Here is a 21,972-nt window from a genome sequence, read left to right as displayed (position 1 = left end):
GAGTACACCTAATGCTGACAAGACAGAGATATGGATCATAGGACAACATAGTGCAAATGCTCACATATCAAACAGATCTTGGTGCTCTGCCCCACTCAATAACTCTACACTGCAGGAATCTCAGTGTCATTTTTTGATCAAACCCTCAGTTTGGACAAACATGTAGAGTCAGTAGTTTAATCTCAGAAACATCTCCAGGATCAGGTCGTTCCTTTCCAACAAACATCTGGAAACTGTTATTCACGCATTCATAACCAGTCAATTAGATTATTTCAATTCCTCGCTCTCTGGCATCAGTAAAAAATCCCTCTCCCATCTCCAGCTCATCCAAAACTCTGCCGCCAGAATCTTGACACAGACGAGATAACATGACCACATCGAACCAATCCTGGTTTCCCTACACTGGCTACCTCTTTTTTATTGATTACTTACAAAGCCCTGAGACACCTTGCTCCAAGTTATATAACAGATCTTTTAACGCCCTATGTTCCTTCTTGTACCCTGAGATCTTCAGACGCATCTTTTCTTGTTGTCCCCAGTAGTGATGGCCAAATGAAGCCTCATGAACCACTTTCTTTATTTTCTGACCCCACCACATGGCGCTCTTGGTTTAAAGATAAAGGCTGAAAGACTTGCAATGAAGTGTGCTTTCAAGCCTTTGTTAAACAGACAGCGCCATCTGGTGGCTTCAGAAAATAAAGACAGTGGTTCATGAGGCCTCATTTGGCTATCACTAGCCCAGGTCTAGATTAATGCACAAAGGTGACATAGCCTTTGCAGTCAGAGCTCCTTGAGTTTGGAGTGACCTGCCTGAGGAGATCATTGTGTGTTTTACTCTGTTATGTGAATTCTGTTTTTATCACTTCTATTTTGTTTCATTTGCTTCATCTTTTATTCACTTTTGTAAATATTTTTAACTGTGTTTTGAATAAAGTTTATCATTATTATTATTATTCAGCAGTAATTACATTTTTTCCAATTTCCATTTTCAGTAGGTTTTATGTTCCTAAATATTACAGTACATATTTGCTTTCATAATAAAGAGCTTTTAAAATTGACGACTGGATTTAGGGACTGTTTTTTATTTATCAGAGGAGGGGGGTATCTGGGGGGTGACTTTATTACCACTTTGCATCACCCCCTCCCCACTCATTAATAGCGAACAGTCCCTTATAGCTTGGAATAGTCTAAACTACATGCCAAGAAGTGCAATACCGAGGTGCGTCTGCTCATTTTAAAGTGACGTCAACAGTCTTTTCTCATCTTTCCAGCTGTCACAAACAAACACACACAGGCAGGAGGGCTGGGAGCGTCAACACCTGAGGTCAAAATCAACAAACAGGACACACTGGCAAACGGTCTTTATTCAAAGATTCAGTGTTACATAAAATATCTGGAGACATTAAAACAACAAAATTTATAGAGACATTCTGTTCAGGTTAAAATAATGTGATGCATCGCCAAAATAAAGTTCCTCCAAGACCAAAAGTGGGCAACAAAATTTGACCTTTAAAACATACATTTCTATAACTGTGTGTGTATTCATAACAAATCAACATATGATAATTTGCTTTGACGGTTAAATAGAATATTAAATAGGTTTCAATCATTCAGTTAGTGATTCAGTATCTACACATATGCACAGACATATTTACATGGATACCACATGGTCAGACATGAAGAGTGTCTAGTTTAGTATTGAGAATAAATGGGAAGCAATAAAACGGCTAAAATACACATGCACAAAATGTTTCTATAAACTATTCTGGCAAAACTATTGCACCAGCAAAAGTCCAACCTACAGCTTCAACAGTGCAGGTAATGGAAGAACTTCCTGTTACTTCATCCAGCATCATCCACCAACATTAAAAGCAAACAAAAAAGGTGATGAACATTCTTCATTACTCCAACGTCTAGTTAACTGCTGTTTTGAAGTTATGCCATACATGTATTAAAAATAAATTACCCTATATACACACAACATTTTAATGTGAGTATATTAACAATATATCCGTACGAGGTCATGTGAGCAGTTACTAGAAGTTACTATTTACAAACATAGTCCTCTCTAAACTACAACAACAAATTAAAACTATTAACAGTCCAATTTGAACAACATATTAAAATCCTTCATGAGGTGATGCAAGTGTCACCGTTAGTCTGGAGAGTTTCTTCTTTTTGAGTCACACTGTAAATTCTCGACTCGAAGTGTTTGATTAAACTGATATCTGATACAGGGATTTGACAAAATAATCAGAACTGCTGACAATATCATAAAATAAAGAAAGAAAAACCTACTTTGTGGAACATTATGAAAAGGATCCCAACAGAGACATACCTTTTTGTTTAACCAGAAACAGCCTTGAAACCTCTAACCCCAAAGACACCAGACTCCATTTAAATAAACGGTAATTTTAGCTAGTGATGGCCAAATGAGGCCTCATGAACCACTGTCTTTATTTTCTGAAACCACCAGATGGTGTTGTCTGTTCAACAAAGGTTTGAAAGCACACTTCATTGCAAGTCCTTCAGCCTTTATATTTAAACCAAGAGCGCCATCTGGTGGGGTCAGAAAATAAAGACAGTGGTTCATAAGGCTTCATTTGGCCATCACTAATTTTAGCATGTATATTAGCCAACATATTTTCACATCTAAATGGGTGAATTAAGGGTTTATTTCAACCAAACCAGAGTTGTTGATTGTTGGAACAGTGGAGAGCTACACCAAAATGGCTTTTGTGAGTTTTATTTTGCTTCTGTCAACTTTGAATGAAGTGCAATATACAATGATAAAATTACGGTTTATTTAAATGGAGTCTTGTGGGTTTGGCGACAGTAATTTCAGGGCTGTTAATGGTTAAACAAAAAGGATCTTACTCTTTAGGAAAAGGTCTGTCTCTGTAGGGATCCTTTCTATTATGTTGTCAGACACTTAGAACAATAATAATAATAATAACCTGAATGGACGTAAATTGATGGTGCACAATTGCCCCGAGCTACCAAAACATACAAAAAGAAAAACGTGTGAAAATAGGGCCCAGGTTCAAAAGTACCCAAGTTACTCTTTAAACCATCTGCGATCACAATTGACATTTTTAAACACCTTTTACCCAGAGAACATACAGTGCTCAAAGAAGTGTGTCAGCTTTTCTGTTATTTTGCCCCTCCCGTGTGTGTACAGTAAACGTCTTACAGTGTAATACAAATACAACAAGAGAAATCTACAGCCTTAGAAGTTACCAAAGTTGATTTAACCCCTCTGTGCTAAAACCACAACAAGGATAGTGACCATTATTAGCTTCACAGTGGTTGTATCTTTCGCAGCATTGCAACAGTTTATTGGAATAGGTTGTATTGTTTGTAGTTTAACCTTCTTTAAAATCTGCCATTTTAAACTAAAACATATATTAATAAGACAAATCTTTTAATATCTTTAACTTAACAGGAGGTACTGACCGACTGAACCCATGCCTTCCTCCACACCAGCAGTTCCCAGATTTAGCCAGAAGATGGCGTCAGTGCTCTTTTGAGAAATAACTACAGTCAAAGTGGCATCATGCAGGATGTTGCTCACATGTTTCCAGTTGCATCCTGTAGCTCTTCTCTGATGGCATTGAGCTCCACCACCACGTCATTGAGCACATTTGCCACCTCCTTTATTTGAGCCACCACCTCTTTCTTGCAGCCTTTCTTCAGCTCTCTGGAGTCCTTGATGAAGTACTTGTCCATGCCTTTAAAGAGTCCTTGGACTGAGCCGATCGCTGAGTCCGTTATCTCTGCCCCCCGCATCACCGGCGAGTCCACTAAGCTGATCATCTGCACGGCCCTGCGGATCTCCCAGTCCTTAGAGTAGTGCTGGGTGCCGGACCTGAGGAAGGGATGGCCGCGCAGTTTGTACAAGCCCTGATTGACAAAGTGGAGGATCTTCCCAATGGCCCTCAGGTCAGCCTCGTAGTCATCCAGTACGATCTCCACCTGGGGATGAAGAGGAAGGACCACAGTCTTCAGTTACACATTGAAAGAAATCTTTGAAAGTTCAGGCAGGAGATGGGACGGTGTTTTATCCCTGGCTGCTGGTGTCAAAAGGCTCGTTTCCACCGAGCAGTACATTTCAGTTCAGTTCAGTACACTTTTTCTTTTACGTTTCCACTGTGAAAAGTTGTGGATTGTACCAATGGAACCGTTCTGTACTGTTACCATTTTTGTTCACCCCTTCTGTTGGGGTACCTAGCACATAGGGAAAAAATGTGCAGCAGAACATCATTCATGTGGACTCCCACAACACTATACCCCAGAGCTTTCTTCAGAAGGACTAAATGTACAAACCCGCTATTTTTAAATATCCCATGGAGAGAGACTCTCACTGCACTTTGTTTTGTTTTGTTCTGAAAATGTTGGTGTGCAGCCTCGTTCGGTGGATGATAAACGAGGTGCAGACGGATAAAGGAAGAAATACAATGAGTGCTTGACGGAGCAGTGAGTGACAACAACCCCGTTCACATGAAAGAGTGCTATTTGTGATGGAAACGCTTAGCGCACCTAGGGTCTAGGAAGGGTTACTTTTGGTTCCAAAGGTACCATCCCGAAAGGCTTAAGGATTTGATAATAGTCTTTATGACAGACTTTTTCTATAATTAATAATAATTGTAGTAAATCTTACCCTTATCTTTATTTTTTCTACAAAAATATTCCAAGCCAAGGTCGACTGCGGACGCCTCAGTGAAACTAATCAGTCATACCCCATGTTTTATGACATTGCATCAGCTATTGCCTTTCAGCAGGTGCAGACCCGATTTCACTACGCATGTGTTGTGTATGCCAATTATATGATGTGATATGACACCCTGACTTCTCCCCTTTTTAATCTCATTGGGTCAAATACACTTGTTAGTTTTTACCCAGCTGTCCAAACACAACTGAACAACAAGAACAATGGTAGACACATATGTCAATATACTGTAGGCTATATAATAATATACAGTTTCTCCCCTACAAAATCTAATGAACCCACAGACTGGTAATTTGCATTCGAGGTGGATCTTCAAGGATAAATGATAAAACAAAATTGCCTTTAATTCCAAAGGTTATGATAAAGGAGTGTATGTTTACATATCAAGAATCATGGAATTTTACCAGTATTGGTATTGACGCCTGCATTTCTGGTATTATGACATGCCTTAATTTTACCAAGTAAGCATTGTCTCCTACAACATCTTACCTTCTTCCGGTCCTGCATGTTGTTAACGTTATCCGAGATGGCAGCAGAGGCTGAAGTGATTCCTCCAGCCGTCGCCACACCCACGCCAACAGCGGTAATCACCAGAGAGACACCAAGGGTAATGGGTGCTAGAACCAAACCAGCGATGGCAGTCACACCACCCACGGCCGTGGTGGTGCCACCGGTAATGCCAGCGATCTTGGCCTTGTGGTGGAAGTTGTTGATGTCATCAGCGATGGCGTGGAGCGTGATAACGGACTGCCAGAGGACCTCAGCTCGCTCTGTGAAGACTTTGTTGAAGACACGTAGGCCGCGACTAACCTTGTCTGCCAAGATGGTGAATGACCTGGGATATTTAGGGAGCAAACAACAGTTTCAATGCAGACAATACAACCCCTGGCAAAAATTATGGAATCACCAGTCTTGGAGGATGTTCATTCAGTTGTTTAATTTTGTAGAAAAAAAGCAGATCACAGACATGACACAAAACTAAAGTCATTTCAAATGGCAACTTTCTGGCTTTAAGAAACACTAAAAGAAATCAAGAAAAAAATTGTGGTAGTCAGTAACAGTTACTTTCTTAGACTATGCAGAGGGAAAAAATTATGGAATCACTCAATTCTGAGGAAAAAATTATGGAATCACTCAATTCTGAGGAAAAAATGATGGAATCACTCTGTAAATTTTCTTTCCCAAAACTAACACCTGCATCAGATTAGATCTGCTTGTTAGTCTGCAGTTAAAAAGGAGTGATCACACCTTGGAGAGCTGTTGCACCAAGTGGATTAACATGAATCATGGCTCCAACACAAGAGATGTCAATTGAAACAAAGGAGAGGATTATCAAACTCCTTAAAGAGGGTAAATTATCACGCAATGTTGCAAAAGATGTTGGTTGTTCACAGTCAGCTGTGTCTAAAATCTGGACCAAGTACAAACAACAGGGGAAGGTTGTTAAAGGCAAGCATACTGGTAGACCAAGGAAGACATCAAAGAAAACAGAAAATGCACAGCAAAACAAATGAGGAACAAATGGGAGGAAACTGGAGTCAACGTCTGTGACCGAACTGTAAGAAATCGCCTAAAGGAAATGGGATTTACATACAGAAAAGCTAAACGAAAGCCATCATTAACACCTAAACAGAAAAAAACAAGGTTACAATGGGCTAAGGAAAAGCAATCGTGGACTGCGGATGACTGGATCAAAGTGATGAATCGCGAATCTGCATTGGGCAAGGTGATGATGCTGGAACTTTTGTTTGGTGCCGTTCCAATGAGATTTATGAAGACGACTGCCTGAAGAAACCATGCAAATTTCCACAGTCACTGATGATATGGGGTTGCATGTCAGGTAAAGGCACTGGGGAGATGGCTGTCATTACATCTTCAATAAATGCACAAGTTTACGTTGACATTTTGGACACTTTTCTTATCCCATCAATTGAAAGGATGTTTGGGGATGATGAAATCATTTTTCAAGATGATAATGGATCTTGCCATAGAGCAAAAACTGTGAAAACATTCCTTGAAGAAAGACACATAAGGTCAATGTCATGGCCTGCAAATAGTCCGGATCTCAATCCAATTGAAAATCTGTGGTGGAAGTTGAAGAAAATGGTCCATGACAAGGCTCCAACCTGCAAAGCTGATCTGGCAACAGCAATCAGAGAAAGTTGGAGCCAGATTGATGAAGAGTACTGTTTGTCACTCATTAAGTCCATGCCTCAGAGACTGCAAGCTGTTATAAAAGCCAGAGGTGGTGCAACAAAGTACTAGTGGTGTGTTGAAGTGTTCTTTTGTTTGTTTGTTTTTCATGATTCCATAATTTTTTCCTCGGAATTGAGTGATTCCATAATTTTTTCCTCAGAATTGAGTGATTCCATAGTTTTTTCCTTCTGCTTGGTCTAAGAAAGTAACTGTTACTGACTACCACAATTTTTTTTCTTGATTTCTTTTAGTGTTTCTTAAAGCCAGAAAGTTGCCATTTGAAATGATTTTAGTTTTGCGTCATGTCTGTGATCTGCTTTTTTCTACAAAATTAAACAACTGAATGAACATCCTCCAAGACTGGTGATTCCATAATTTTTGCCAGGGGTTGTATTACTAAGATTTTTTTATTCTAATTCTTATGTTTGTTCAGGTTCAGGTTAACTCTGTAGCAGAAACACAATCTTGAAACCTATTGGCTATAAGTCTGACCAATATTTCGGGGGTTCGGGTGTAGCCAGCAGATATCCGAATAACGTATATCCTGTCCAAGACATCCTCTTTGGTGCGCCCGTCATTGTTTACAGTCCAACATCTCATTTTCAAGGTGGGTGCCCAAGATGAGTGTCACCAATTAAGGATCTTACCAGATTTCTCTCATTGTATTCCTGAGATGTGACGTTGAGTAATGGCCAGAGAAGTGTTTTATGCAGAACATATGATGTCACGGTGAAGCTGACCTTTGACTTCTTAGATATCAAAATGCCATCACTTTATCACTTCATCCTATTAGACATTGGTGTGAAGTTTTGTCATAATTAGCATATGAATTCTTGAGTTATGGCCGAAAACATATTTTGTTGGGTCACACTGACCTTGACCTTTGACCTTCAACCACACAATTCTAATCAGTTTATTCTTCAGTCCAAGTGGATATCTGTGCCAGATCTTAAGAATTCCCCCATGGTGTTCTTGAGATATTGTGTTTGTGAGAATGAGACAGATAAGGTCACAGTGACCTTGATCTTTAACATTTGCCCAATAAACTCTAATCAGCTCATAGTTGAGTCCAAGTGAATGCTTGAGCCAAATTAGAAGAAATTCCCTCAAGCTGTTCTTGAAATATCACATTCATGAGAATGAGATGGATGCAAGGTCACAGTGAACCTGTGACCAGTGACCACCAAAATCTCATCAGTTTATCAGAGTCCAAGTGGACATTTGTGCCAAATTTGAAGAAATTCTCTTGAGGTGTTCTTGAGATATCGTGTTTACAAGGATAGGACAATCGGACAGAAACCCGCAAAAATACTACTTCTCGCCAAGGCTATCGCCAGCACAGAGGAATAAAAGATCTTCACATGGACTTTTTACCTGCATACTACCAAAGCCCACTCAAATGTGATTGGTCAGTACTACTCAGACATAGGCAGATTATGAGACAATGGGCCCCTGGACACAGATAAGCAAAAGGCCCAAACCTTTCCTATATAGGAGCAAGACACAGTGGAGTTTTGTGTCTCTTTTAGGTAAGTTGGTGTCTCCTTGAAGTTATCATGTGGCTTTTTTGGGTTGTTTTGCCTCTTTTTGTTGTTATATTGCAGTTCCTTTGTGTCTCTTAGTAGCCATTTTAAGTCTCATCCTGGTCAGTGCCTGTTTATTTGAGTGATATTTTGCAGGTAATTTTTTCCCAGCCTCTGTTGCTATCAGATTCCGTACTGATTTGCAGATAGTGTTAGAGATTACCTGAAACATAATGTTCCTTGTGAACATAATAAATCATACCCATTTACAAAGTTGCTTGATTAATTATTCTACTCGCAAAATGTATCAACAGCCTTAATGTGTACTTGATACTATCAGAAACAAGCAGTCAAGCAAGATGAGCAGACTGAAAACATATGTAGTGTATGTCTAAATATTTCCATTTTCTGCTGTATTCACAACATCCGTAACTACAGCAGAAACAATCCTTCCAAGCTCAGACTTACTTAGACTCATCCTCTTTCAGCACTTTGTCCTCATCGTCTGACGGCACCTCATCCCATTCTGAAACAATCAAACCACAGGTGTTAATAGACATTCAAGTTTATTATTATTGCTCAATTTCTTCAGTCTGTTACTTGGAGGGACAGTTCATCCCAAAAAACTATTTTCCCTTTTACTTGTAGAGCTAAAGACAAAAGACTCGTGCTCGTGACAGCACAAGATATAAACATTAATTCCCCTTTTCCACAGTCATGGGCTGACTTGGTTTGGCTTGGCTTGGTTTGGGCCATCAGCCCAGCATAGCAGGGATTTGCATTTCCATAAAAACAGGGCTGCCATCTTGAAGGTATGTGATGGCTTGTCTTGAGTGATGATGTTTAAAAGCAGATCCATAGCTAAAGTCCCCTGTTATTTTTGCTGCATGTGTTTTTCCACAGCAGGGCAGGTAAATGAAGTTTACCTTTTGGAGGTGAGCTGTTTGCAGAGGTGCAGGAAGAGCCTGTTGTCTGCAGCTCTTCATTAACATCTCACTGTGGCCGTTTCTGCTTTCACTCTTCCTCCCTGCCATATTATTAGCCTTGCCTTTATTAAAGAAAAGCTGCCAAGAAAATTCAGCTAATTCCATCATAAACATTTTAATTCCTATGGAGTCTTCACAATAAAAGTCTTGCATTATTTTTTTATGTTTAAATTGTCTTCACATAACTTCTAATACAGCTGATAGTGAACATGAAACAGTAAGATAAATGAGATATCTAAAGTAGAAACAGGACACAGGAGAGAAACTAAACTCCAAACCACAGCGATTCAGTTAGAAGCTACAAAAGTACTGAGAGCTGAACACACAGAGACTTTTAAAAACTCCTTTCTCTCTGGTCTCCTGCAGACAGAGGTGAGGACACACATGCTAGTTTGAGGGGGAGAGGCAAGGTGGTTGGGTGGTGGCTATGGTCGACGAGACGTCACCGCTACCTGCTTGAGGGCAGGTGGCCCGGGTTTTGGACCTCCTCTAGAGAGAGTTCCATCTCTGGTGCAATTTGGCATGGCACAGGGTATCTAAACTGACAATGGAAATGCAAATCTGTGCGACATGGCTTGACTCAGTGCGTCCTCCTCAGCTGAGCTGTGCCGTTAGCTAGCTCAGTGGTGCTAGGTGAGCTAGCAGTAGATGCACTCGTCCTTCTGCATAATGATACAGGTGGCAGGTGTTATTCAGAAAAAAGAGAATAGTTCCAACATGAAACTGCTCACAACAATGTCTGTGGATTATCTTGAGTAACTGGGTCATGATTTCTGGAAAGAGACATTACTGTTGAGTTTTTCAAAAGTATTTTGTAGGCGCTTTGAGCACCACAAGCTGAGTGTCATCTAGTTCCATTATATTGGAGAGAAGGTGGACATCTCTACGACTGATATCTCCAACACTCGGCAACTCACACCAAAACAATCTAGACTGATAAACAGCACTACAGGTAAGAGGGAAAATATGTGTTTTTGATTTTGGGGTGAACTGTCCCTTTAAAATAAGAGTGATTGTGACTCACGCTCCACAGTGTTCCACCACTCCATCAAACTGTCAGTGTCCTGTAACAAAAAAAGGCAATGATGGTTAACACCTGAGTGATACACTACTAGAAAAGTTTATTGGAATATTTTTTGTTTAGCCACTTATAAATGGACTGACCCCGTCTTCACCCTCATCCTCCAGACCTGCTATAGCGTGCTCATCCTTCTGAGCAGCCAGCCACTCTGCCTGAACAAGGGGTGAGGGAGAGGGTGGATGGGACAAAAATAAGCCAGTGAATACGTCAATGTGGAGAACACATTCACACAGATTAGTCATCATAACCTGACATTATGTACGTAGACTAAGACTTTCCTACACTCTGGCTGCTGCGTCAGTTAGTGTGTGTGCGCTATGCTGCCGAACCGGCCCAGTCACATGTCAAAGGAATGTGTCCCATCAGGAACAGGGACATGGAGATAACTGGGGCAACAGTGGAAAACAAAAACATCTCATGATAGTTTCCCAACTGTCAGGTGAAATCAACAAAGTGCACTTTGCATAAATAATGCCACACAGTCTTATGTGTAAAAGACAAGAGGTTATCCCAAAAACTCTGGACTTACAGATTTAGCCTACTCTGGCTTAATGACAAAAACAAGGTGTGTTATCAGAATCAAGAAAGTCATGGTGATGTGCTAAACTGTGTGTTGCTTCATCACGAGTTATGATCATGTGATGGCTTAGGGGAGGGAATTCCTTCTGTGGGTTACACAGTATAAACACTTAACAATGGGTCATGTATTAGCACATTCATGCCAACCGGTTTGATGATGATGAGGAAGTTTATTTCAGGATGAAAGACATACCATGTTACCAATCACTGCCAAAATAATCCAAGCTTAAAGGGATAGTTTGGACTTTTTTTGAAGTGGATTTGTGGGAGGTAATTATCCAAAGTCAGTGTATACCTACAGTAGATATTGGTCGACATGCTCCCAGTTTGGAGAAGCAGGCAGGAGTATCGATACCGAAGCTAAACAATATACTGCTGTGGATGGGGGCCGCAGCAAAACTAATTTTAGCCATCTAAAAATAGCATGATCAGTTCAAATGTATGCTGTATTTGGGATATTTCTACTGCTTTACCTTTGTGTCAGACAGCAATGTCCGACTGGCAATCTCTTAATCAGTTCCCCATCTACGCTCTCGTCAAACCCACCAGACTCTGTTGACAAAAACAGTATTTTTACCTCACAAAACACAGGAGTCGCTGGTCTACCTCTGCCTCAATTAGTGATTGTTTTTCTCAGTGGAGTCTGGCTTTGAAGAGAGCAATGTAACAGCTTCAATACCCTGTCGGAAATTGCTGGTTCTGTCAGCGAGGTAAAGTGGTAAAAATATTCTTAATATAGCATACACTTAAACTGATATTGATTCTTTTAGCTGGCTAAAATACGTTTTGCAGCTGCCCCCGTCCACAGCAGTACACTGCTTAGCTTCAACATCAACACTCCTGTCTGCCAACTGAAGGCAAGCCAACCAACCTTGACGAAGACAGCCCTCTCCCAAAGGGGAAGCTGTTACCAGTTTCAGTTCCAGATTCTATGTGCTCTGCAAAGCCACTAGACTCCACTGACAAAAACGGAAATTTTACCTCACTGACCACAGGCGGTATTGGCATACCACTGCCTTGATCAGCTAGTTTCTTTTTTGTTTGTGTGTTCTTTGGGGAATCCTAACCAAACAGCAACCTCAGGGGCTGAAAAATGAAGCCAACGCATAAGTGTTGACTACTGTATTTCTTTGAATGGCCACTTAAGGCTCCAGAAGCCAGTCAATCCCCAAAGACCACCATGCTGAAATTCCCAACTTCACAACAGAAATAAACGTTGTTGAGTTCAAGTGGACATTTTTGCCAAATTTAAAGAAATTCCCTTGAGGAGTTCTTGAGATATCGTATTTACGAGGGTGTGATGGACAGACAGCCCAAAAACATAATGCCTTGACGAAGGCTATCGCTGACGTGGGGGCATAGAAAGTTAAATCCTTGATGGACAATAGCCGATGGGTTCAGAGATTGTATTTTGGCCAATGTGCTCTGCCTCTTTTGCTCTCCACGTGGACTTCTTACCTGCATACTACCAAAGCCCATTCAATTGTGATCAGTCAACACTACTCAGACAAATGTGGATTATGAGACAATGGGCTCCTGGACACAGATTTGGAAAAGGCTTAAATCTTTTCTATACCGAAACAAGATACACAGACTTTTTGTGGTTTTGCCTCTTTTTTAATTGTTTTTGAGGTTGTTTTGTTTAGCTCGCTGAACACAGGTGGTCCTGGTCTACCACTGCCTCCATCAGTTGTGTTCTTTGGGAAATTCAAACCAAGCAGCAACCTCAGGGGCTAAAAAAGGTAGCCAATACAGAAGTGCCAAAAACTGTAATTCTCTGAACGGCCACTTGAGGCTCCAGAAGTGAGTCAGTCCTCATGGGTCCATGTTAAAATGTCCCCAACTTCACAGCAGAAATAAACATGTTTACAACCTGGTACAAAAAACAGTTTTGGTCTCCAGTGCAAATTTTAATATTCGTAACAATTGTACAGGGGTGAAATTTCATATAATTCACCCATTTTCATTTTATAAAGGCCCAAATTTAGGCACAATTCAGGGCAGGTAGATTTGAGGGAAAGGCTGTCTGCTGATAGTGTCCTTGGCTACTCAGTCAGGTCCACCCATCGCTCCTCCACAGCGCCAGCCTCTCATCCAAATATGGTCACTTCTGGTTCCAAAAAACCAAGATGGCGACTGCCGTAATGGCGAACTAGAGGCTTCAAAATGGGAGTCCACAAACCAATGGGTGACATCACAGTAGCTACGTCCATTATGATCCGAACTATCCCTTTAAAACACCAAAGTCACACAATATAGTAGCGGCAGACCAGCAACTCTTGTGTTAAGCGAGGTCAAATTATGTTTTTTCTAAATGGAGCCTGGCTTTGAAGAGAGCAAAATAACGGCTTCAGCTCCAAATCGGAAAGGGCTGTCTGACAGCACGGTAAAACAGTAAAAATACTCTCAATATAGCCTACACTTAAACTGATATTGATTTTTTAGGTGGCTAAAATACACACTATACTTAAGTACTTCAAACAACCCCACTTCAAAAAAACTTATCTCTGTTTTCCAGTTTGACAGGCGGAAACGTACCCTTGCAGCCTCTGACAGGAAGTCACTTGGCGCAGCTCCTGGTGGATCTTCACACTCCTCCTGTATTGCTTTGCTCTGGTGTGACAGAGATAATAAAAAGTGAGCATGTCGTTCTCTTGTTTTTAAAGATCTGACAGCAGAACCCAGCTTGTTTGTGTGATTAGAGATAAGCTTTACCTTAGCCTTGTGTTTTTTGAGGCCTTTAAGTTTCAATGGCTTCTTCTGCTAAAAACAAAACAAAAAGTTTGAGAATCACGTATGTAATGACCCCGAAGTAAAACCCTTAAAGTGAACACGAGAGTGACAAAAATACCGATTTGCAGGTTTCCAGTTCATCTTCTTCGCTGTCGATCATGTCTTTCATGAAATCTCTACCTGTGTGAGTGAAGTCATCCTCAGCAAAGGGATCCTGCAAAAAATACCCGGCATAAAGTCAAACCAGCATAAAACATTTAAACTAAAGTGTTACATATAGTAGAGCCCATGCTTGTGTTGTGCATTAAATCAAGATTTAACATACAACGGATGCTTGCTGAGGTATCTGGTAGCTGAATCCAATCGGTTCACTCTGTCCACTGGATGTCTTAGGTTTGCGTGGGATGGGAGGCGGGATTTTCGGTTTGGTCGTTTTCTGACACAAGAAACGAAAAATATTAAAGTATTAAAGAAAGCTTAAGACTAGGGCTGGGTGATATGTTCCCCAACCGACCACCATCAGCCCAACAACCAGCAATTGTCAGTATTATCTGAATTCAAGTTTCTCTCTTTCGCCAAGCTAATGCTGGCCTTACACTACGACTTTTCAAGCAAAATCCAACCATTTAACGAAAAGTCTGAATCTGATCCACCAACCAACACTTATTTCAAAGGGGAATCTTCATTTTTTAAATGGTACACCTCTCATTCACACAATCTACCCCACACTAAAATAGTGCAGCTAAAAAACAAGAGGCTGATAGAGAGTTGAGGCGACAAAATCCAAAATGTAAATGAAGACTAAGGTGTAGTATATCCAATATATTCTTCCAACTACTCAACCCTCCTTTAGACGCCAAGCTTATGTGGTCAGGAGGAATCAAATCAAACATCTTCTCTTCTGCATGAAATCTGAAGTAACAACAATCACTCTGTGCATAGTCGTCCATTCTCACCCTCTTCAGAACAGTCTGATGCAACTCAAGTGTTGGTGAAAGGTTTACACTTAAACTCAGAGAGTGTTTCAAAGGCTCATCTGCTGTGAAATTAGACACTTGCTGTGGCACAATGACGCATTTGGCAGCAGAGGCACTTGTCATTATGTTCTCCATTGTTGCTAATCTGGTCTGTCAAAGTGATTGGTGCCCTGATTGCTCTGTTCATTGCATGACATGTTTATACAAAGCATTTACACTGAGCTTTAACTACTGCTGCTGTTCACGTGTTACAGGTATCATGTTACAAGAATACTTTCCGGTTAATGGACATACCGGTTTGCAGTCCTCCATCTCATCTTCATCGTCTAACTCCTCTGCCGAGAAGCTGCTCATCTTTTTCTGATGACTGGGGTCATCCAGCATGTCCTCCTGATTAAGACACATTAATGAAACATTTCTTTCACCTCTTGTTGCCTCGCAGCAAAACATTTCACAGAAACATGTTTACCTTAGAACTTCCAAAGCCCCCGTGCAGCAGCTTCGTCTTTGTTGGTTTCTTCTATTGATGAACGAAAAAAGATCATTCAGTGAAAACAGGTGAAAAAATGTTGAATGAAAATATGAGCATTAAAAGAAAAAGAAAGTTACAGGTTTGCAGTCTTCCATTTCCCATGTATCTTCATCTCCATTTAATCCAGCAGACATATGGCGTGTTTTCTGGAAGTGCTCGTCATCCATGAAAGCAGCCTGAGATTCATAACAACCATTATTCTTTGTAAGTCAGGTATGTTAATCACCAAAATCACACAGTAGCCATATCAACCAGTGGCTTGTGGGCCACATATGGCACACCAGAGGTTCCCATCTGGCCCACAGACTATTACTGAATACAGAAAATGTGAGGAGGAAAACATGCATTCTGGCATTTATGATATCATAAATATATATATGATAGCATTCTATTCCTCCATATACTGAAGCAACCCCCAAAACAACTGATATAGAAATAATCTTATTAGAAATGATTTACCAACCCCAAATATGTGAGTTTGACCTATGGGTAATTCCATCTGTCAGCTTGTTATAGAGCCGCAGCCCATTCTGTGCAATAGTCCACCTTCCACCTTCTATCTCTCTCTGTCAGTACATTTACATGATGTAGCGGATTACCTGGATTTTTAGGGGTGCCAGTCAGAGCTCCCTCCGACAATTTTAAATCGAGTATTGGTCAGGGTAATCCCCCACAAGGATACACAGCTCAGTAACCATAAACTCTGTGTCATGTACCCTCTTTTGGTTCACACCACCATAACAACGCATACAAGGCACAAACGAAAAAAAAGGCAAAGGAACGCCATTGGCTGGTGCAGGAGTTGTGGCGGGGGCGTGAATTAACAGGGAACGGGACGTGAAGATTAAAGGGAAACGTTCATCCTAATGGCGGATCGCCACAATGACATTCAAGAAAATCAATTTATTGTGTTAGTCCAACTAAAACCAGATGAGCACTTTTGGACGGACGAAATGTACAGAGTGTAAAGTTGCCCACCATGGTACCAGTTAGCGGCTAGCTCACCGTAGGTATCTTCTTTGTCGATCGTTTGGTCTGTGACGTAATAGGTCAACTGGAAAAAGGTCCAATACTAACATGCTGAAAGGGGGCATAGCGCCACCCATTTAATTTCATAGTCCTGCCTCCACACTGTCTGCTTAGAAAAATTCTGGCCTTTGGACAAATGTAGCTGATGACCCCTGCCAGACAGGTTACAGTGAAAACCATGTTGCACTGAGTTCCTGAAAAATATGTCCTCATTTATAACCACATTTTTTGGCAAACAAGTATGGAATAGTCTTCATTTATAGTCTCATTTCTCAGATTCAAGTCAGCTAATTGCTAGTCTGCAGTATAATGACAATAAAAAATATATAAATGCAAAGTTATCATACCAAAAAAAAAAAAAAAATTTCATATAATGGTAACAATGAGAAAGATAGTACCTTGCTGGTTGACTGAAGACTCATCTCCTTCACATCCTCAAAAGCATCATCCTAAGGGTGACATGAGGAATGGAGTCAGCTGATAGATCACATGATTCCTTTCTATGCAACCAATTAGCAAATCTCATTCAGGGCACCCTATTTAAACTGCTCTGGCCTGCCTACTGTTGCTGCTTTGTCTGCAAGCTGCTTTATAACCCACCTCCACCCCAGCTCCTCCTTTTCATGCTGTGTCTGACTTATCAATGTCATTTCTGTTTGTCATTGATGCTGCTCTGTTCTGTTCCTGGGGGCTCTTTGCTGCTGCTCTCCCTGCCTTAGGCTTTCCATGTAGGCGCATGGAAGGGCAGGGAGGTGTGCTCTCTCTGCCTAAGGCTTTTAATTAAGACACGTGGAAGGGCAGAGAGGTGTGCTCTCTCCACCTTAGGCTTTCCACGTAGCATGTGGAAGAGGCTTTCTGCGTAGGCCCAAGGAAAGGCAGAGGGGCCCCAGAACAGAGCCATACTGCCAAATATTATACTGCAAATGGTAATAAAGTTTGCTTTGACTAAAGTGTACCTGACTGAACTACATTTATTCATTAAAGAAAGTTGATAGAATTAAAAAGATTAACTTATTTATTCTGATGAATCACTTTATTCAAATTGAGGATTTTGTTCAAGGACTTTTTGTTTATTTATTTATTAACAGGTGACGATGTCATGAATATAGAGGCTCATTCAAAAACCTTAACAGAAGCTTCAACTGTTAAAAAAACAGATATTTTGTTGCAGCCCTAAATGTAATTGTCATTCGCAAGCCTGCAAATTCATAACTACTCCAAAACTGCTATGCAAACTGAAAAAACTGACCTGAAACTTCTCACGAGGCATGTAGCCATGTGCACCCAAGAGCTCACCGTGTGTTTTATCCTGAGGGGAAAAAAAGTTCCAAACCTATTACACTGCTTCAATTTCTTCATACCACGAATACAACGTTCACGCACAGCACACACATGATACAAACCCACTATTTTCAAATGTATACAGTCATACCTTTGATCCTTTGTGTGGTGTGTTTCCATGTGCTCCCTTCGGTTCAGAGAAAAAGTTTCAGTGTTAGACACATTCATTTAAAGGTATATGCTGTGATATATTAAGTACAGAAGATGTGCAATACCTTGTCTACAGTGATGGCAAATCCTCTGTGTGGCACAAACTTGATTTTCACCTTCTTTTTTTTCTTCTGGAGAGAGAAAAAAAAGATCCCGCATATCAAAGCATGCCAGAGTAGTTAAAGTTCTGCCTTTAGATGCTCAAAAAAAGTATCTATATCAGAGTATGTTATTTTTTTGTTTATTTTGTTATGCTGCTATTAACCATGATAAAATCTTGGCATTAACATGTATATTGCTTGCTGTTAAGTGTAAAAAAGTAAACAGATCCATGGCGGTCAACCTCTTCGTGCTGGGCTTCTCCTCCCTCCTCGTCCTCACAAGTGCTGTCATCCAAAACTGTCCCCTGTAGACAACAAACCACTGCATTAAAAACTGCATCACGGTAACGCTTTAGGAGAACCAACATTTGTCTTAAAGGGATAGTTCCACGTTTTTGAAGTGGGGTTGGTCACCACACCCCCAGTTTGCAGACAGGAGTCTTGATATGGAAGGTAAGCAATGTACTGCTGTGGGCAGGGGTGTATTTTAGATTAAGTGTATGCTATATTAAGAATATTTTTAACACTTCACCTTGCTGTCAGACAGCCATTTCCAAAGGGGAATTGAAGCCGTTCCTTTGCTCTCTTCAAAGCCAGACCCCATTGAGAAAAATAGTCATTTAAAATCACTGAACACAGGAGCTGCTGGTCCTTTGCTGCCCCAATCAGCTACATCAGCTGATCTCAGCCCAATCAAGTGATGGAGCAGCTGATTGATGGAAGGGAGTCAGCTGATAGATCACATGACTCCCTTCTATGCAACCAGTTGGCAAATCTCATTCAGGGCACCCTATTTAAACTGCTCTGGCCTGCCTACTGTTGCTGCTTCCTCTGCAAGCTGCTTTGCAACCCACCTCCATCCCAGCTCCTCCTTTTCATGCTGTGTCTGACTTATTAATGTCATTTCTGTTTGTTATTGATGCTTTCCATGTAGGCGCATGGAAGGGCAGGGAGGTTTGGTCTCTCTGCCTTAAGGCTTTCCATGCAGGTGCATGGAAGAGGCTTTCTGCATAGGCCCAGGAAAGGCAGAGAGGCCCCAGAACAGAGCCATACCGCCAAATATAATACTGCAAATGGAAATTAAGTTTTCTTTGACTCAAGTGTTCCTGACTGAACTACATTTATTCATTAAAGAATGTTGATAGAATTAAAAAGACTAACTCATTTATTCTGATGAATCCCTTTATCTAAACTGAGGATTTTGTTCAAGGACTTTTTGTTTAGTTATTTTTTCATTTAAGGGTGATGACATCATGAAATATGAAGCTTCTTTTAAAAACCTTAAAAGAAGCTTCAAATGTAAAAAAAAAAAAACAGGTACTGAAAAAACTGACCTGGGACTGCTTACGAGGTGTGTAGCCATGTGCACCCAAGAGGTCATCATGTATCTTCTCCTGGGGGGAAAAAAAGTTCCAAACATATTACACTGCTTCGATTTCTTCATACCATGAATACAACGCTCATGCACAGCAGACACACTGTACAAACCCACTATATTCAAATGTATATCCACTCCGGCAACTCCTTTTCATCCTGTATCTGACTTATCAATGTCATTTCTGTTTGTCATTGATGCTGTCCTGTTCCTGGGGCGTCTGCACTGCTCTCCCTGTCTTAGACTTTCCATGTAGGTACATGGAAGAGCAGAGAGGTTTGCTCTCACTGTCTCAGGCTTTCCATGTTTGCACATGTAAGGGCAGACAGGTGTGCTCTCTCTACCTCAGGCTTTCTGTGTAGTCCTAGGAAGGTAAAGTTTTCTTTGACCAATGTGGTCATGACTAAATTACTGTTTCTGTCAATGGAATTTGGTGGGTTTGACGAGAGCATAGATGGGGAACTGAAGCCCTAAACAGATTGCCCGTCGGAAATCGCTGTCTGACGCAAAGGTAAAGCAGTGAACATAGTCTAAATATATCGTACACTTAAAGTGATACTGACCTTTTTAGGTGGCTAAAATACCTTTTGCTGCTGCCTTCATCCACAGCAGAACATTGCATAGCTTCCATGGTGGTATTCCTGCCTGAGGGGGTACTGACCATCATTCAGTATATGTAATACACTGACTATGGATAAGTACCTCAAAAACTTCAAATTATCCCATTGAGAAATTAAAGTATGTAAACAATTTTATCCCAAGATCGTAAAATACTAAGGGAAAAAAAGGTACATATTTTCAGATGGTGACTTTAGGGATGTGAATTCATGCACCGTGTATTTAGTGCATTATAGTGAGTATTTGAGCTGCTGGTTGCAAAAAGCACCTCAAGTTAAGATTTTCCTTAAGATTTCCTTGAGATAAGCACAAAACATCCTCAAGTCTCATCCTTAAGGTTTCCTTAAAACATTTACAAAATGATTAAAGTTTTTCTGATTATCTTGGTCTTGTACTTAAGGACTTGCTTAAAGTTTGTTAAACCATTGAACCTTAGATCCAATGGGATCTTTCCAGTCAGTTATTGGTGAAGTATTTCATTTAAGCCATAAGTTTCCTACTTAAGGGACAAATTTAAGGTGTTTTGAGCAACCAGTCCCTGATGCTTAAGGGTGCTTTCAGACCTAAAGTTGTCTTGCCTTGGTCTGAATCAGGGACTTATTTTGTTACAAAGTTGTATAATTGCCTAGAGTTGGTTTGTGTTCACACGGCAGCATTTACAAGCGGACCAGATCAAATGTCTTGCACAAGAAAGCTGCTCTTGATTGGTCAGAATTTCCATGTGGGAAAAACCCAGGGAGTAAACAAAACATTGAAGAAGAGTACACTTACAAGATAAATGTGACACTTTCTAATGTCACAATGGAGGGACAACTACGCAGGTTGACTTTAGGTAGACTTTAGTTAGTTAGTTACTTTAGTTAGTTCTTATTGCTGACGCTTTTCTTATTAATGTCATCATTATGTTGTGGAATTACAAAGACAAAAATCACCAGAACTGCGGCACTAATGTAAAAAGTAATGTATGTAACCTTTTAGACACACCACATGGATGGATTAAACTTTCACGGCAGATTCAGGAGAAGATTTAAAGCAAAACCTAAATAACGTCCTTAAGCTCGAACTTGTACTTCAGATAACTCACCTTTGATTCTTGAGGTAAATGTCCGTTCATGTGTTTTCCTTCTAGTGCGTAGGAGGTAGTTGATGCTCTTCTAAGCAGCTGACTGACTTTGGCCTTCAGATGTTTCTTCTGTTGACAAAAGGAGACATTGTTAAACTCTTGGGTAGAGCAGTATGCGCTGTAGTATTTACATGAGTAGTTTCTTTTTTTCCTTTTTGGCTGGTTGGTGGTGGGCGGGGCTTATCAATTAATCCAGTGGCGCAGGTGTGGTAGGCTTCTGAGTAACAGTGTCCATGAGGGATTTCAGTGCTGAACAACCTTGAGAGTGAGAGACCTGCCACCAAAGAGCTTTATGGCTTTTGCCGAACTGAACGCCAACTACCTCCAGCTTTGTTTCTTTTTGGATCAACCACCACAAAGAATCGTTTACTGACGCTGTTTGGGCTGGCTGTTTGGGGGAACTTTCAGTTGGAGCTAGCTGCTATTGTCTACCAGGGGTAAACCCACACCACCCACTACTAGTCAGCCTTCTTTCTAATGAAGAGGGAGTCAATAGTACTGGCACTGAACGTTAGCCTGGAAATCCAGACCCAAATCTAGACAGATTTAGGGTCTGGCTATGAGTAATGAAAATGGCCCAACTCGAGGGGCGGCACTAAGCATGCATTTGTAAATATCACTGCACGCAATTGGATAACACTACGACCAATCAGAACAATACACAGGGTGACGTATACGCTTAGCTACCAGTGGAGCTAACTGGTAGATTAGACTCTTGCCGTATCCGGTCGGCAAAACAGCAAAAACATCCTTCTTGCAAAGGAAAGACTCGAGCGCCGTCTTCTGTTCCTCTTTTAGAGAAAAAGCCAAGTCTAACTCGTTCATTGTAGCGGCCAAAGCCGTTTCAAACAACTGGTGTTCATCTGTAGCCATCTTGCAATGTTTACTGACTGATTCCA

The 21,972-nt window shown here is 40.8% G+C and overlaps 1 protein-coding gene across 2 annotated transcripts in view; it reads right to left on the bottom strand.

Annotated features, from left to right (window-relative positions):
* Window positions 1-1,346: 1,346 nt before the first annotated feature.
* The window catches only part of LOC117272667 (uncharacterized), a 31,231-nt gene continuing 10,605 nt past the window's right edge, over window positions 1,347-21,972 (bottom strand). Inside the window, exons 16-34 of one of the 2 annotated variants that reach the window (XM_033651684.2) lie at window positions 21,035-21,142; window positions 19,292-19,351; window positions 18,200-18,262; window positions 17,922-17,987; window positions 17,798-17,833; window positions 17,615-17,674; window positions 16,764-16,814; window positions 15,414-15,512; window positions 15,274-15,324; window positions 15,099-15,194; window positions 14,153-14,263; window positions 13,946-14,041; window positions 13,810-13,857; window positions 13,633-13,707; window positions 10,599-10,667; window positions 10,459-10,498; window positions 8,917-8,974; window positions 5,219-5,564; window positions 1,347-3,975 (exon numbers count right to left, since the gene is read on the bottom strand). In XM_033651684.2, the coding sequence (XP_033507575.2) occupies window positions 3,571-3,975; window positions 5,219-5,564; window positions 8,917-8,974; window positions 10,459-10,498; window positions 10,599-10,667; window positions 13,633-13,707; window positions 13,810-13,857; window positions 13,946-14,041; window positions 14,153-14,263; window positions 15,099-15,194; window positions 15,274-15,324; window positions 15,414-15,512; window positions 16,764-16,814; window positions 17,615-17,674; window positions 17,798-17,833; window positions 17,922-17,987; window positions 18,200-18,262; window positions 19,292-19,351; window positions 21,035-21,142 (1,938 nt within the window). In that variant the 3' untranslated portion in view covers window positions 1,347-3,570. The remainder of the gene's footprint in view (window positions 3,976-5,218; window positions 5,565-8,916; window positions 8,975-10,458; window positions 10,499-10,598; window positions 10,668-13,632; window positions 13,708-13,809; window positions 13,858-13,945; window positions 14,042-14,152; window positions 14,264-15,098; window positions 15,195-15,273; window positions 15,325-15,413; window positions 15,513-16,763; window positions 16,815-17,614; window positions 17,675-17,797; window positions 17,834-17,921; window positions 17,988-18,199; window positions 18,263-19,291; window positions 19,352-21,034; window positions 21,143-21,972) is intronic. The other variant, XM_078164413.1, reaches the window with a different exon arrangement.

Source organism: Epinephelus lanceolatus, chromosome 22 (genome assembly GCF_041903045.1).
Source record: "Epinephelus lanceolatus isolate andai-2023 chromosome 22, ASM4190304v1, whole genome shotgun sequence".
In the NCBI taxonomy this organism is placed as follows: Eukaryota; Metazoa; Chordata; class Actinopteri; order Perciformes; family Serranidae; genus Epinephelus; species Epinephelus lanceolatus.
The sequence above is the reverse complement of the archived record's forward strand: the minus strand, read 5'-3'. Positions and strand labels throughout refer to the sequence as shown.